Source organism: Mus caroli, unplaced genomic scaffold, assembly GCF_978045245.1.
Source record: "Mus caroli unplaced genomic scaffold, Mus_caroli_1 scaffold_9, whole genome shotgun sequence".
Taxonomy (NCBI): domain Eukaryota; kingdom Metazoa; phylum Chordata; class Mammalia; order Rodentia; family Muridae; genus Mus; species Mus caroli.
The window spans coordinates 80,277,501-80,292,724 of record NW_028227264.1 but is presented as its reverse complement, the minus strand read 5'-3'; the positions used below and the strand labels follow the sequence as shown (position 1 = coordinate 80,292,724).

The following is a 15,224-nucleotide window of genomic DNA, read 5'->3' as shown; positions in this document are numbered from 1 at the left end:
GAACAGGGATACTAAAGACCTCCCATCGTCACACTAGTCTCATTCTAGCTATCTTGATCTCCCCACTGCCATTAAAGTCCGCGCCAATTCCTGCCTTCCTACCTTACCACCTGCCCCGAATATTATTTTTTAACCAGCTTTTCGCTCATTCACTTAAATCCTGTAGAACACCTGTAGTCAGAGTGTCTTGTGATCGGAGAGCTAGCACCTTCAAGACAAAGGCCTCGCCTCTCTCTCTTTTATTTTATTTTATTTTTTCGCATTCTAATCCTCTCTCCTTTCAAAGACTAAAAGAACGACTCTAGTTCCCATAGTCCTTTGTGCTTGCCCGATACGACTACAGTTCCCAGAGAACCAAGGCACCAGACGGGCACTTTCTCTTTCCTTTCCTACTTCTTTCCGGGTCGAACGGTCACGTCTTGCACTTTAGGTTTTGGATTGTCCTTTCTTTAACGACGCCAAACATGGGGCTAAAACAAGATTTACTGGGAATGGTTTTTAATAGCTTTGTAAGTCATCTGCGTTTTGCGGCTTGGATGAGTTCAGTAGCAGTAGAGTGTCCGCCATAGCTTCTAGGAGCGGCACAGTGGGACTACAACTTCCAGGGGACTCCGCGTGCTAGGACTGCCTCAGCTTCCGAGAGGCCCTAGTGCGAGTGTCTGTGCCTACAACTCCCAGGGTTCCACAGCGCGCGGAGCCGTTTAAAACGAGGCTCGCTCACAAGAAAGACTACATTTCCCAGAAGGCGGCGCGGCAGGCAGGGCCGTCCGCAGTGCTGCCCGAAGGACCCTAGGGCAGGCGCGGGCTGTTCGTGGCTCTCCCCGAAGGACCTCAGCAGCCGCCCATGCCGAGCTGAGTCCGCCGAGCCGCGGCCGCTTCCCGTCGCCCTCCGTCGCCGCCGCCTTTGCGGCCTGCCGCCCGCCGGGATGCTGGAGGAAGCGGGCGAGGTGCTCGAGAACGTGCTGAAGGCGTCGTGCCTGCCACTCGGCTTTATCGTCTTCTTGCCCGCCGTGCTGCTGCTCGTGGCGCCGCCGCTGCCCGCCGCCGACGCCGCGCACGAGTTCACCGTGTACCGCATGCAGCAGTACGACCTGCAGGGCCAGCCATACGGTGCGCGACCCCTGACCTCTTCCCTTGACGCCGCCGTTCCCCTTACTGCCACACTAGTCTCTCAGTCACTGCGATCCTCCCACTGTCATGCAGAAGAACTCCGACTGCTATCCCGGTCTCCCCACTGACTTACTGTTCCTGGCAGCTCTGTTCCCTCAGTTCCCCTGCTGTTTCACTGACTCCTGTCACCCCATCCCATCATCGCCACCCTGATTCCTATCTCTCCTCGATCCCTTGTCACCCTGATCCCTCTCTGTCAGCGGTTGCCTCAGACCATTCTCAGGCCGGTGTCAGCCCCCGGGCCTGCTGTCCTGGGGTCCCCTGGGGCCTTGGTTCCCACAGCACCATACTTTCACCCCTTTGCTCTGCTCCCCACTCCTCGCCAGGGTTCCCCAGGATCTCTGTCTCCATGTCTAGGTTTGGGGCCTCTCAGAGCTTCCCGCACCCTGCTCTTTGGTTTGCCTCTCAGCCTTAATGCTGTCTTTGCCTGAATGCCAAGGCCGGGCCCCCATTTTTGAGCGGGTGTGGCAGCCTGGTCTGTGCACCCAAGCCTGTGTGGCCCCTATGTCCAGAATTGCATTAATTTCTCTTTAAAGCCGTGTTGCCATGGCAGGGGTCATGTTGCTGCCCCAGCTCGGGGAGCTCTAAAGGGTCGAGGCCAGGTGGCTGCCCAGCACCTTGCAGGACCCAGAACAGTGCCCCAAAACAGTGCCCTGGCACATAGGGCACCCTGGGGTGGGGGACCTTACCCTAGGCCAGAAGTAGGTGGCCAGGTGTCCCAATGTCGTAAGCATTTGCTTGCAGATCCTTGTGGCCTGGCATCTCTGGAAGGGCCACCTGCTAAACTGCCACTGTGCGGTGTCACTGATGGTGGGGGAACGGTGGACACCACTAAGCTGTGAAGCATAGCTTCTGAGCTTCCACAGTTGTTCTAGAGCATTCCGTGATCTGGAGGGCAGTTCCTAGACCATGCATTTCTATGTCTGGGTCTCACATGCACAGAATCTTGGGTGGGCCAGTCTGTGAATAAGCTCATGTATACAGTGGACCAGGTGCCTGATGGGACTTTCTCACCCATCCTTGGCTGGATAAGAACTAGTGGGCTCTTGCATCTTGTCTACACCCTGGAGGACTCATGATGGGGCAGCCAGCCAGAGCAGGTCTTGAGAAACCCTGGGCATACATTCTTTGAGTTCCCCTCAGCCCCTGGCCATTCCACAGCCTTACCGCACCTCTCTCCTTACCCAACTTCCCCTGGGCCTTGTTGAGAAATAACCAACGCTGGTGGGAAAGGAGGCTTGTGGGTGTGACTGTGACACCGGCTACCATCCCTCCTGCTGTGGACTCTGGCCTTCTTAGGGCATGTCTTCTTATCATCATGGGCCTTGGAACAGAACTTCAGCATTTTAGTCTTCCTAGTGGCTCAGTGGCCCTCAGGCTCAGCTTTGCCTCACTAACCTGGAACCAACTGATGAGGCTTGGCCTCCCTGGTTGTGGATAAAGTTTTATTGGCATGAGGTCATTGACACCACTGAGCTGAGCAGCTAGCATGGGGGAGAAGCCTGCTGATTGCCCACTGCCTTTATGGCATCTCTGAACTGGTGCCACTTGGGGACTGGCTGCCCTCCTGTGGGTAGCACAATGGTTTGGGAGTCCTGGAGACTGGTGCTAGCCAGTACTGCCCACTGGTGCTCTGTCACTCCTCACAGACAGCAAAGCTGGGTACAGAGTACCATCCTGCCACGTGGCCTGCAGGATTTCCAGAAAGCACTGTAGGGACCCAGAGGGAGAGGTACCCAAGCCACCCTGGGAGACCAGGGACAGGTTGAAGAGGGAGAGGTGTTGCCTCTCCATGACAGGAGTCGGGTGTCTGCCAGGAGGTGCTTGGCCCTTGCTGGCTTCCAGGGAAGTTGTTCCCAGCAGGCCCTCCCTCACCCAGCTCCCTTAGATTCTGCAATCCTGGAACGTGGGGGCTGGGCCTCAGCTGGACCCGTGTGTCCAGGTGATAGCCATGTCTGTGGGCTGCAGGTCCCTATCCAGCTGCTGCCCTGGGGTGCATCTTACCCCCATGTTCTAGACCCAGCACCACGTACCTTTGACACTTGGGTCTCTGGGGTAGGAGGGTTTCATGGTGGTTTGGGTGTCAGCATTCAGGTGACCACCCTGGAGACTCCACTGGACTCGAGTCCCCTCCACAGTGAGCAGTCACTCACTGCCCCCTCCTGGCCATGTGCATCTAGGGGTTCTGCCTGCCATCATTCTTGTGAGAGCCAAACATTTATAAAGCACCTGACGTATTCTGTGCCCCCAGTCTGGCTGTAAGTGGGACCCAGGGCCTGCAGTTCTTGGAGGGAGCATCCTGCTGTAGCGATTCGCCTCTGGGCCTGCCATGGTTCTGTGCCGGATATACCGTGCCTGTCCCGTAAGAGCCCCACTCTCACTGTGTGCTGGTGTGGAGGGTGGCAGCTGTGATGATGCAGTGACCCCGTGTCCCCCACAGGCACGAGGAATGCAGTGCTCAACACGGAGGCGCGTACGGTGGACGCAGATGTGCTGAGTCGCCGCTGCGTGCTTATGCGGCTCCTGGACTTTTCCTATGAGCACTATCAGAAGGCTCTGCGACAGTCAGCAGGTGCTGTGGTTATCATCCTGCCCCGCGCCATGGCTGCCGTGCCCCAGGATGTCGTCCGGGTAAGCCTGTGTCTCAGTCCCCATGCCTGCCCCTCAGGTTGCATCTGCTGGGTGTCCTTGTCCTCCCCCTTCAGGAAGGAGGCTGAGATGGGGAGGCACTGCGGGTGGCTGCAGTTCCCTGAACGCATGTGCTCCTCACAGCAATTCATGGAGATTGAGCCTGAGATGCTGGCCATGGAGACTGTGGTCCCCGTGTACTTTGCTGTGGAGGATGAGGCACTGCTGTCCATCTACGAGCAGACCCAGGCTGCCTCTGCCTCCCAGGGCTCCGCCTCTGCTGCTGAAGGTAAGCCAGGCCACTGGAGGGTGTGGGGTGGCCCTGGTCCCTGCATCTATGGGGCTTTCCTGGGCTTCTATGTTTGCAGTTCCCACCCCAGCTGTGGCCCTGGCCATAAGCCCAAGTGACCCCTCCCCTTCTGCCCCCAGTACTGCTGCACACCGCCACAGCCAATGGTTTCCAGATGGTGACCAGTGGAGCCCAGAGCCAGGCAGTGAGCGACTGGCTCATCACCAGCGTGGAGGTGAGCTCCCACCTTCTTAGCCTGCCCCAGGGCCTTTGCACAGGCTGTACCCTGATCTCAGACGTCCAGTCACCCCTCTGCCACACATGGGAGGCGACAAAGGAACTTGACTGCAGGCTGAGGCTGTGACTCAGTGGGCAGCACTTGCCAGCTCACAGAGTCCTGGGCTCAGCCCCCAGGATCACAGAAACCAGGCTAACACACACCCAGGAGGCTGAAGCAGAGAGATGGGGAGTGCAGGGCCATCCTTGGCTACATAGTTCAAGACTGCCGTTGAGATACAGGAGACCCTGTTTTCATAAAAAGAAAAGAAAACCCCACTTTTTTAGTTTGTCGCCAGGGGTGCTCTGAGTGCCCTGTGAGGGAGCTGTGGGTTAAGTCAGCCAGCCACAGTAGGGGGAGACCCAGTGTGCGCTCACTGCATGATTGTCTACAGCATTAGGGTGAGTGATGTGGTGACAAGACAGACAGGCTACCTCTCTTAGTCGTGAAAGGTCCTGGGGACTTGGTGCGGCAACCTCTCTATGCAGACCCTTCCTGGGCCAAGTAGTCTGTGCCCTTGTCCACTGGGAGCCACCCCCGACATGGCCACACCACTGTGTGCCCTCATCCACTGGGGGCCAGCCCTGGCACGGCCACACCACTGTTTGGGCTCTAGAAGCCTTCACATTGCCCTGTGCCTCCGTGAGGGAGGGGCTGAGGGGACCATCCACCTATGGGTGCTGCCAGTGCCTGTCCTTGGTATCAAGGCTCACAGAACACAGGGGTGACCCTCAGCCTGTCTTGGGCATCTGGGATCCACCTGTCTGTCTCTCCACAGGGACGGCTGACTGGTCTGGGAGGCGAGGACCTTCCCACCATTGTCATCGTGGCTCATTACGACGCCTTTGGGGTAGCCCCAGTAAGTACCCTGCTGCACACCACAGAAGCACAGAGGGCAGTGGCTGCCAACTGCCCATGGCACCGCCTTGGTGGATGCAAGGGGGGACCCAGACCTCCCCTGTTGCTGAGCAGATGCCATGACACGGCAGTTAGTCAGTTATTGCCATAGTGGTGGGTAAAGTAGCTGCACCCTACATCCTGATGTGCAAGCTGAGGCAGACAGACAGACAGGTGGACAGAGTGGGCCTGGCAAGAGCTTTTAATACCTCAAAGTCCATGCCAGAGACATACTTTCTCTAGTAAGGCCAAACCCCCTAATCCTCCTCAGGTCGTGCCACTGCTGGCTGAGCATTGGAATACCTGAGCCTCTGGGGGCCGTTCTTAGTCAAACTACCACGCTTGGCACCATGTCCCCAAGTCCCTGCCTTGTCTGTCAGTCCCCAGAGCCTCCGAGGGCAGGCTGCCCCAACCTCCCATGACTGTTGGTTGGTTGGTTTGAGATGATCTTGCTTTGCAGCTCTTGCTGTCCTGGAACTCAGAAAAAATCTCCCTGCCTCAGTCTGCCAAGGGCTGGGGTTAAAGGTGTGGCCACCATGCTCTGCCCAGCGGGTTCTCATGTCTCCTTTCTACCTTAGTGCCCTGTGGCTCTGGCACCAAGTGGATTGGCCTGGCCTACAGGAAACCTGACAATGCGTCCTCTTCCCATAGTGGCTGTCCCTGGGCGCTGACTCAAATGGGAGCGGCATCTCTGTGCTGCTGGAGCTGGCTCGCCTCTTCTCGCGCCTCTACACATACAAGCGCACACATGCAGCGTGAGTTCCACTAAGGGGCGGGGTTCAGCCTACCCCTTGGGTGCTGTTGGCCAGTGGAAGGGATGGACCATCTAGAAACATCTGCAGCCAGTGTCTCCTCCCCTTTGTTCTATGGGGAGTCCTGAGCCTTGAAGGGGCCTGAGCAGCGTCCCTGGTCTCTACCCATCCATGCCCATAGTTGTGACAGTCCAGTCACACCTGTCCTGAGGTGCCACACAGGTCACATGAGTGACCTCAGCGTTTGTGAGCTAGGGCCCCGAGGGGGGGTACAACAGTGAGGCAGTAGCCAGTGGGCCAGGCAGCCTCTGCATGGTCTCAAGGTGCTCCCGTGGTTACGGGACAATAGGTCTCAGAGATGTTGCAGAGGGGGTGTCACTTCTTTAAAAGCCATGAGGCAGCTTTGTTCTTGCTCACCCAGGATATGTTTGTCCCTTATGGCCAGCACCAGTGACCTCACCCAGTCCTGACTGGCTTGGCAGCCCTGTGTGACAGTGGCCAGTACAGGTTGGGAACAACCTGGGCTCAGTGGCCTGGCCCTGGTTCCCAGGCAGGTGAGGGAGTGAGGCCCCTGTGAGATTCAAGTCCACACAGCCAGGTTGTGTGTCAGCTAGTCCTTAGCATCGGGGATGGGGGAGTGTGTGGGTAGTCTGAGCTCCTCTATGTAAGGTTCTGTGTCAGCAGAGTCCTCCCTGAAGGACTCTCAGGGGACACATGTTGCTGTCACAATTGTGGAGCCCCTGGCCTGGCGTTGGTGGGGTTGTCACCTGGAGGTGGGTCTGGAGAGACCTGAGGTTTCCCTGTGTACCAGTTGGGAACCTGTGGCCTGGCTGTGTCGCCTTCTTGACATCTACACCCACAGGTACAACCTCCTGTTCTTCGCATCTGGAGGGGGCAAGTTCAACTACCAGGGCACCAAGCGCTGGCTTGAGGACAGCCTGGACCACACAGGCAGGCGGGGCTCGGTGTGGGAGGTCCCTGACCATGAGCTGGTGGGCGGAGTCTGTGTTTGGCAGACAGGGCCATGCCCCTCTGACCTCCTCTCCTCACCCTACAGACTCCAGCCTCCTGCAGGACAACGTAGCATTCGTTCTGTGCCTGGACACTGTGGGACGTGGCAGCCACCTGCGCCTGCATGTGTCCAAGCCTCCACGGGAAGGGACACTACAGCATGCCTTCCTGCGAGAGCTGGAGACGGTGGCTGCGCACCAGTTCCCTGATGTCAGCTTCTCCATGGTACACAAGAAGATCAATCTAGCGGATGACGTGCTTGCCTGGGAACACGAGCGCTTTGCCATCCGAAGGCTTCCCGCCTTCACGCTGTCACATCTGGAGAGCCACCGTGCGGGGCCTCGCAGCAGCATCATGGATGTGCGGTAAGCAGAACCGGCTCGGCAGATTGTTTCCAGGGCTGTCTGTGAAGGGCAGCTTCTAGGACCCTGGGGTTCTTGAGTTCCCCTCAGAGCGCTTGGTGGGGGGTGGGGAGTATTCATTGGTTGGAGCTTCTTTAGGGCAGGCAAGCCGCCTTCCAGGTCTTTCCTGGGCAGGGGCAGCTTCTATAACAGTGGTTCTCAACTTTTAGGTGGAGACCCCTCTGAGGTCGTATATCAGGTATCCTGCACCCCAGATAATTACGTTATGGTTCATAACAGAGGCAAAATTACAGTTTTGAAGTAGCTGTAAAATAATTTTACGTTTGAGGGTCACCACAACGTGAAGAATTATATTAAAGTGTTGGTGCCTTAGGAAGGTTGAGAACTGTTGCCCCAGAACCTGCCTTCTGTGGGGTCAGCTTTGATGGAGCACCCTTCAGAACATGTGGGTGGCACTGTCTAGACCCTTCTCACAGTCTTCACGGAAGGCACTTTCCAGAACTTGCCGAGACTTTCTTCTGTTAACAGTCTCTCTCACAGAAGATGGCTGTCCTTTAGAACCTTCCGTGGGTCTGCTAGGGGAGGGGGCATATTCCCGGGCCTTCCCTGGGGTGTCTTCTGTGGGGGTTGACTCTGGGGCCTACCCAGGGGCTTCTTTCTAGACCACTTAAAGGGCACTTCTCAGCACCTTCCACAGAGGGTAAAAGCTAATGACCTTCTTTGTGGGGAGCAGAGCCATCTTCTAGAACTCTCCATGTGCCATGGAGCAGGGTGTGAGCAGTTGTCACGGGCAGGGGTCTGAGTCAGGAGTAAGCTGTGGGAGGCCCAGCAGCCCACCACACACCTGGAAGTCAGCAGTGAGGAGCAGGGTCCTTAGGTCACCACTCAGGCTGCCTGCTGGGTTGAAGGAAGGTCACTCACCCACCTGCCAAGGGGTCCTGGATTGGCTGGTCTCTTTGGGATGTCCTGGGCCCTGCAGGTGCTGTCCTGTCTCCATACCGTGCCTGTGGCACCTCCACCTCATTGGGCCTTGGCTGCCCTGGGTGAAGACTGTGGTCAGACACACTCTTAGGCCCAGCCCCTGCTACCTACCAGCTATCCCCAGAGCCTAGGCACCAGGGATTGCCTGCCTTGCCTGAGGAGCTTGGCCCTATATCTCCAAGGTCCCGGGTGGACTCCAAGACCCTGACTCGGAACACGAGGATAATCGCAGAGGCCCTGACCAGGGTCATCTACAACCTGACAGAGAAGGTGAGCCATTGGTACTGGCCCTGCCTGTGTGGTGCACACAGCCGTGCTGGCCCAGCTCACACCCTGTCCCCTCCCTCTACAGGGGACGCCCCCAGACATGCCAGTGTTCACGGAGCAGATGGTAAAATGTGGGGTATTGGGGGGGACCATGGGGACCTGTGCTGTGACCCCAGCTTGCACCCCCCCAGCAGGTCCAGGAGGAGCAGATAGACTCAGTCATGGACTGGCTCACCAACCAGCCACGGGCCGCCCAGCTTCTGGACAAGGACGGGACATTCCTGAGCACACTGGAGCACTTTCTGAGCCGCTACCTGAAGGATGTGCGACAGCACCATGTGAAGGCTGACAAGCGGTGAGCAGCCGGCTACATTGCCTGGGTGCCATTGCCTTCCCTCAGCCAGAGGGAGGTAGAGGACAGCGCCGCAGTCAGGCCTAGGAGGGGTTCCCTGGCCAGGGGAGTTTCTAGTCCCCTTGGCTGTTTCAAAAATATTTTTAGCTTCCTGAATTGAGCTCTCAATCTGTAGCCTGGGCAAGCCTCAGACTTGTCCTGTTCCTGTCAGCCTCCCAACACTGCGACTCCAGGGGAGTTCTCTGAGGGGGAGCCTTGGGGAGAGGCACTCAGCTGTTTGGGCTGTCTCTCCACAGGGACCCTGAGTTTGTCTTCTACGACCAGCTGAAGCAAGTGATGAATGCTTACAGGTGAGTGATGGGCCAAAGCCCAGGGTGCCACAGTCTGTGGGGATGACCGTTCTCCTATCCCTGACCCTATGGACTGTCTGTCCCTCAGGGTCAAGCCAGCCATCTTTGACCTGCTGCTGGCCTTGTGCATTGGGGCATACCTTGGCATGGCATACACAGCCGTCCAGGTAAGCAACTGTGCAAGCGTTTTGGGTCGGGGGCTGGCTCTCCAGTGTCCCTCATGCCTTGTTCTTCCCACCAGCACTTCCACGTGCTATACAAGACGGTGCAGAGACTGCTGCTCAAGGCCAAGGCACAGTAGCAGTGGCCATGTACAGGTGGCCCAGGAGGTACTATTCACACACCCACAGCGGCCAGACCGAACGAACCACAGAGGGTTTTAATGGGTCACTAGGATGCAAGGACACCTCTCCCTGTCCATTTCGTTGAATGACCCTGGAGGAGAGCTCCGCACACCTGCAGATGAGCCCAGTGGGATAGAATGATGGCCCGGGCCACATGCACTGAAAGGCCACACACTAGTGTTGGCCTCCCCAGTGGCTGGGTCCCAGAAGCCGGTCTCTGCGGTTGTGCAGAGGCATCTGCTGTCAGCCTGCCTCCCCCTAGCGCTGGCCAGCACCCGACAGTGTCTCCCTGCTCTTCCTCCTCATACCCCGCCCCGCCTGTTGTCGCATCCTCCACCACTGGACGCAACTGGTCCCCCAGCTGATCTGAGCCCCCTGAGGTTCTGTCCCCTCCTGCAAGTGTCCCTTCTTCGCTCAGTCCTGACGCTGGCGACTGGGCAGGAGTTGGTCCTGTTCTGGAGTGTGCAGTCCTGAGGTCTCCCCACCTTCCACCCCCCAGCCTCAGTTTCCCTACCTGTGATACATTCTGGGGAGTCTGCCCCTCTGTCATAGTGTCTGATGGAACAGCCAGGCCCAACATAGCCCTGGATGTCCCCAACAGGATGGCCTTGGGAGGGGGACACTAGTGCTGATTGTTGACCTCAGGGACCCCATGGTGAATCAATTCAATAGCAATATGACCCAGGAGGTGTCAGGCTGGGGACCAGCTGAAGACCAGCTGCTTCTGTCCCTCGCGCCTGCTGAGGCCTGGCCCATCCCCACCCGCTGTGGGCTGCCTCTGCTCAGCCCTTGTGGCACGCGTGTCATAGAGCGAGAGGGCTCAACCTGCTGCCCTGGCCCTGGGCACTCTTGTTCTTTCTACTCTTACCCTGGCAGCTGGTTATGGGTCTGAGGTCAGTGCCACCTGTCACTGGGAAAGGACACAGGGCACACGCCCCCTTCCTCTGTCCTCACAGGGCATGGGGATGGATGGCCCCTGGGGTGGCCGCGGGTCTGCAGTTGGTGGGTTACAAAATAAAAGCCATATTGAAGGACCGAGCCTCCAGGTGTCCTGAGGAATATCCACTATTGTGCTGCTGTCCTGGGTCTGTGGCGGTGTCACCTCAGGCCTGGCCATCTACCCTGGGCTGTTCAATGAACACTGCTTCCTAGCACTGGGCATGTTCTCAGTGGAAGAGAAGTTGGGGACATGCCACATGGGACAGGGGTCATCACACCATATTAAAGGCCGTCCCTGCCAAGCTTATACCAGGACCCTGCTCCTCCTGGATTCTGGGTGGGTATGGGACTAGGCTCCTCACCACCAGCTCTGCTCATTGATCAAGTCCCTGTCTTGTAAAGTCAGTCAACAAACACAAGTTCAGTTGCTGCTGTAAGGCTAGGGCCTGTCCACTCAGCTCATGACAGTATTGCTAACCTCCCACTGTTGAAAAGAAACACACACGGGCCACAGGCATTCAGAGCAGGGTCTCTCCTGTCTTCATGATCACAGAGCCTGGCAAGTGGGGGTTCTAGATTCAGAGGGTACAGTCTATTTCAAGGTCCTGGGGCAGGTACAGCAGGGCGTTTTGCTACCCTGAGCCCTCTCAGCACTCCTCTCTGCCTTATCTTTTCAGCCAAGGCCTCTGTGCCAAGTCAGACTCCTGCCTTGGTCTCTTTAACTTGGGTAACTAGCATGGCTGCCATGCCTATCTGTTTATGTGGGTGCTGTAGATTCCAACTCTGGTCCCTGGCCACACAGCGGGGACCAGCTCTACCCCTGCTTCTGAGAGAGGATGTCACTGCAATCTTGGCTGGCATCATGACAATCCTCCTGCCTCAGCTTTCTAAGAGCAGAAGTGACTACCACACGGACTACATAGACTGGGCATGGTGGCACACGCGTGTCATCCTGCCACTTGAGGTTGAAGGCAGGTGATCAGTTCTGGGTAATCCTCGGCCACAGTAAGTTTAGCGACAGCGTGGGCTACATAAGACCCTGCTTCAAAAACTAAGAGCTTGTAAGTCGGTACTCTCTCTGGAATCCACAGGTACTTGTGCTGGGTCCCAGGGGTGGATGCTGGAGACACACCTGGCCCCAGCCTATGACCTCCAGGGAAGGGTGGGCAGGGGGCTGGTATCACTTGGGTACTGGTGGGATCTGGGCTGGATTCCTGGCACTTGGAGGAAAGCAGCTCCTCCCACGGCCTTCAGTGCTCTTGAGTCAGGGTCATTGTTGGGGGAGACTGCCCTCTGGGGACCTGCACTTGTCACAACAGGGTAGGGGCAGCCTCCCAGCATGTGTGTGAAGAGCAGGAGCTCAGCTCAACATCCAGGAGAAGGGGTCAGATCTCAAAGTTGGCAAATGAGCCTGGGGTAAGTTCACAAACAGTCCACTCACCTGAGCATAGGCAAAGACTCCAGCCTAGGTGATTAAACACACCCACACCAGATTTCTAGTTTTCTGTCTCATGTGGACTAGACTCTTGCAGCGTAGCTATGGTGACATCAGCTCCTGCAGGGGGCATTGGAGGTGTCCGGGAAGGAGTCCCCCAGACAGGTGCTATTTTAGGGCTAACATGGTGCTCAGGGTTGAAGGGGGCAGCTCCAGCTTCACAGGCCTCCTCCCTGCTCCTGCCCACGTTTTGGGGGACTGAGATGTCTTTAAAACTGGGCATGGTGGCTCAAACCCATGACTGCAGGGCTGATACTGAGACAGGTGGATAACAGCTGTGGGGCAGATGGCAGGACTCCCTTCGACCAGCATCTTCAGCTCCCGGGAAGCCTGGTCTCCCTTTTGATGCTTTTTAATGATTCTCACAGCTCAGAGGCCCATGGAGCTCCCAGCATCCTGCTCCGGTCTCCATGGAAACAGCTCATCTGAGGACCAGCATCTCCCAGGATGTGGAGGATGAGATGCTTGTATGTGACTCCTGACCCTGGGCCTCGCCCCTCCCTGCTCCAGCTAGCCTGGTCATGGTGTCTCTGCAGTTAGCTCTGCCTCTGGGTTACAGTGGTGGCAGTCACCATTGTGAAGCCAAGCCCTCAAGTCCTTTCTCCCTCTAGTGTCAATAGCAAATGCAGAAATGGAGGCATAGATGTCTGGACAGAAGGAATCATGGGAGACATCTGGGCTTCCAGAATCGGCATTAGGTCCCTGCACTCCTGTTTTGTGATGTTGCCCGAAGGATCAACTGCTCTGAGCCTCAGTTCCTGTTATTTAAAAACAAGTTATAGAGTCTGGAGAGACTGCTCAGCGGTTACAGCACCACCTGCTCCCGCACACGACCCAGTTCTGCTCCCAGTACCCACAAGGCAGCTCACAACTGCCTGTAACTGCAGTTCCTAGGCACCCGATGGCCCCCTTCTGGCCGTTACGGGTACTTCATGCACATGCACAGACAGGCAACACCCCTGCACATAGATAAATCTTTTTACAAAAACAAATGATAGGAACAGGACTCCTTAGTTCTTTTATGTATTTGAGACAGTATCTTATGTGCCCCCAAGCGACCCTCCAACTCTCTGTAGCCAAGAATGATCTCGAACCCTGATCCTTTTGCCTCTTCCTTCTCTGGAAAAAAAAAAAAAAGGAAGCACCAAATTCAGTCATCAATATACAGGATATTTTACTGCAATAATTAAAACGAACACACAAGGATCTGGAGAAAGGACTGAAGGAGCTGAAGGGGTTTGCAACCCCATAAGAAGAACAACATTATCAACAACCCAGAGCTCCCAGGGTCTAAACCACCAACCAAGAAATACACATGCAGGGACCCATGGCTCCAGCTACATATGTAGCATAGGATGGCCTTTTTGGAAAACAATGGGAAAAGAGGCCCTTGGTCCTGTGAAGGCTCGATGCTCCAGTGTAGGGGAATGCAAGGGCGGGGAGGTGAGAGTGGGTGGGTGGGTGGGGCATGCCCTCATAGAAGCAGGAGGAGTGGAATGGGATAGGAGGTTTAGGATGGGGGGGGGGATCGGGAAAGGGGATATCATTTGGAATGTAAATAAAATATTCAATAAAAATGAACACACAAAAATGCTATGTAAAAATATTACCTATTTAGTTTTGAGACAAGGTCCCTTGGCCTAGCTCTAGCTGGCCTGGAAGACAATATGTAGCCCCTGCTGGCTTCCAACTCATGTTCCACCTCACCCAGCAAATATCACCACATTTTAACTACATACAGCATAGGCATGATCAGCGTCTTTGGAACAGGCATCCATGGTGCTAGGAACTTCAATTTCAAATAAAAATATGAACCAGGCATGCTAGCACAGGCCTGTCATTCCAGTCTGAGGATGGAGGCAACTGAGGCAGGAGGCTTGCTTGCAAGAGCCAGCCTGGGTGTCTGCTTCTGGCCTCAAGTGGCCTGTCGGTTTCTCTGCCCTTCTTAGGTGTCACCGCCCTGACCCTGTCCTGCCCTATGTGTCCATGTCACAGGCTGGCTTTCATTATGCACTTCCCTATCTGTCTTTCTGATGGGCATGCCCAGCCTGAAGTCCCCCATAGCTCCAGGACCTCTGAGTCTCAGTTTCTCTTTGGGGTCCCCATTTCTCTGCCAGCCTCGAGGCCTCAGTTTCCCGGCGCCAGCGCCGCCCGCCCCCTGAAGTTGCCGTGGCGGCCGCCAGAGGCGCTGTGGCGCAATCGCGCGCGGGCGGGGCCGCTGACGGAGTGAAGCAGCGGCACCACAGCTCCTGCCCGGGCCTGGCCGGTGGGCGGCAGCGGGCCCGAGCGCCCCGGGGCGCGGCCCGACGGCATGAAGGACCTGGACGCCATCAAGCTCTTCGTGGGCCAGATCCCGCGCCACTTGCACGAACAGGACCTCAAGCCGCTGTTTGAGCAGTTCGGCCGCATCTACGAGCTGACGGTGCTTAAGGACCCACACACCGGCGTGCACAAAGGTGGGCACCGCTCCCCGCGTCCGCCTCTGTACCCTTGAACCCCGCCTTCTGCACCCCTGAACCCGCCCCTGCACCCCGGCACCCTCCTGCAGCTCCGATCCCATTCTGTACCCCTCTTTCTACACCTACATACCCCAACCCCTACACACCTCCCTGCACCTGAGCCTTCTAGATCCCTACCCCACACCCTTCCTCCTGCACCCCTGCATCTCAGCCCCCACTCACCTTCCCCTGCACCCTCCTCCGCCCCGGGGGTGCCGCTCGCGATCCAGCTGCCCCCTCCTGTCCTCCGCCCCCTCTTCCTCCCTCCTCCCCACTCCCTCCTCCTCCATCGCTCTCCAGCTCTCCGTCATCTCCCTCCATCTCCCTCCTCTCCCCGGGCATCTTCCTCTCTTTCCCCTTCTCCCTCCCATTTCCATTCCCAGACACCCCCCCCACTCCCACCCTGTGCCTATAGTGCCAGGGACCCCAGCCTCCCTGTCGCCCACCATCCTCCTTGTTGCTTTTGGTCTTCCTGGCCCAGCTTGGAACTTCCCACCTCGGGATTGGAAATCCTGCTCACAAAGCCGGGCTAGCTCGGGCTGCAGACAGGACACATGTCCAGAACCCGGGGCTGAGCGGTAACTACAAAGACGTGGGGGCGTGGGGAGGAGG

At 57.1% G+C, this 15,224-nt stretch overlaps 2 protein-coding genes across 8 annotated transcripts in view; both read left to right on the top strand.

The window, feature by feature from the left end:
• Window positions 1-797: 797 nt before the first annotated feature.
• Window positions 798-10,718, top strand: Ncln (nicalin). Of its 2 annotated transcripts, none has more exons than XM_021174326.3 (14): window positions 798-1,110; window positions 3,611-3,801; window positions 3,943-4,087; window positions 4,228-4,322; window positions 5,143-5,223; window positions 5,913-6,016; window positions 6,876-6,964; window positions 7,071-7,389; window positions 8,550-8,637; window positions 8,720-8,758; window positions 8,829-8,989; window positions 9,283-9,336; window positions 9,425-9,503; window positions 9,578-10,718. In XM_021174326.3, the coding sequence occupies exons 1-14, from the start codon at window positions 927-929 to the stop codon at window positions 9,635-9,637; spliced, it is 1,689 nt and encodes a 562-aa protein (XP_021029985.1). In that variant the 5' UTR covers window positions 798-926; the 3' UTR covers window positions 9,638-10,718. The 2 variants fall into 2 exon arrangements, with proteins under 2 accessions (XP_021029985.1, XP_021029984.1); XM_021174325.2 differs by having other exon boundaries at window positions 8,826-8,989.
• Window positions 10,719-14,337: 3,619 nt separating this feature from the next.
• Window positions 14,338-15,224, top strand: part of Celf5 (CUGBP Elav-like family member 5) — a 23,252-nt gene continuing 22,365 nt past the window's right edge. For 5 of the 6 annotated variants that reach the window (XM_021173777.3, XM_021173776.3, XM_021173785.2 and 2 more), the window contains exon 1: window positions 14,338-14,570. In XM_021173777.3, coding sequence (XP_021029436.1) covers window positions 14,426-14,570 — 145 coding nt within the window. In that variant the 5' untranslated portion in view covers window positions 14,338-14,425. Of the gene's footprint in view, window positions 14,571-15,072; window positions 15,191-15,224 lie in introns of those variants that run through there. The other variant, XM_029482765.2, reaches the window with a different exon arrangement.

Bases quoted from the DNA above. Each gene is read 5' to 3' on its own strand.
- Ncln (XM_021174325.2), top strand. From the start codon at position 927: ATGCTGGAGGAAGCGGGCGAGGTGCTCGAGAACGTGCTGAAGGCGTCG. The intron at 3,802-3,942 runs GTAAGCCTGTGT...TGCTCCTCACAG, and splicing joins TGCCCCAGGATGTCGTCCGG to CAATTCATGGAGATTGAGCC. The intron at 6,017-6,875 runs GTGAGTTCCACT...CTACACCCACAG, and splicing joins TACAAGCGCACACATGCAGC to GTACAACCTCCTGTTCTTCG.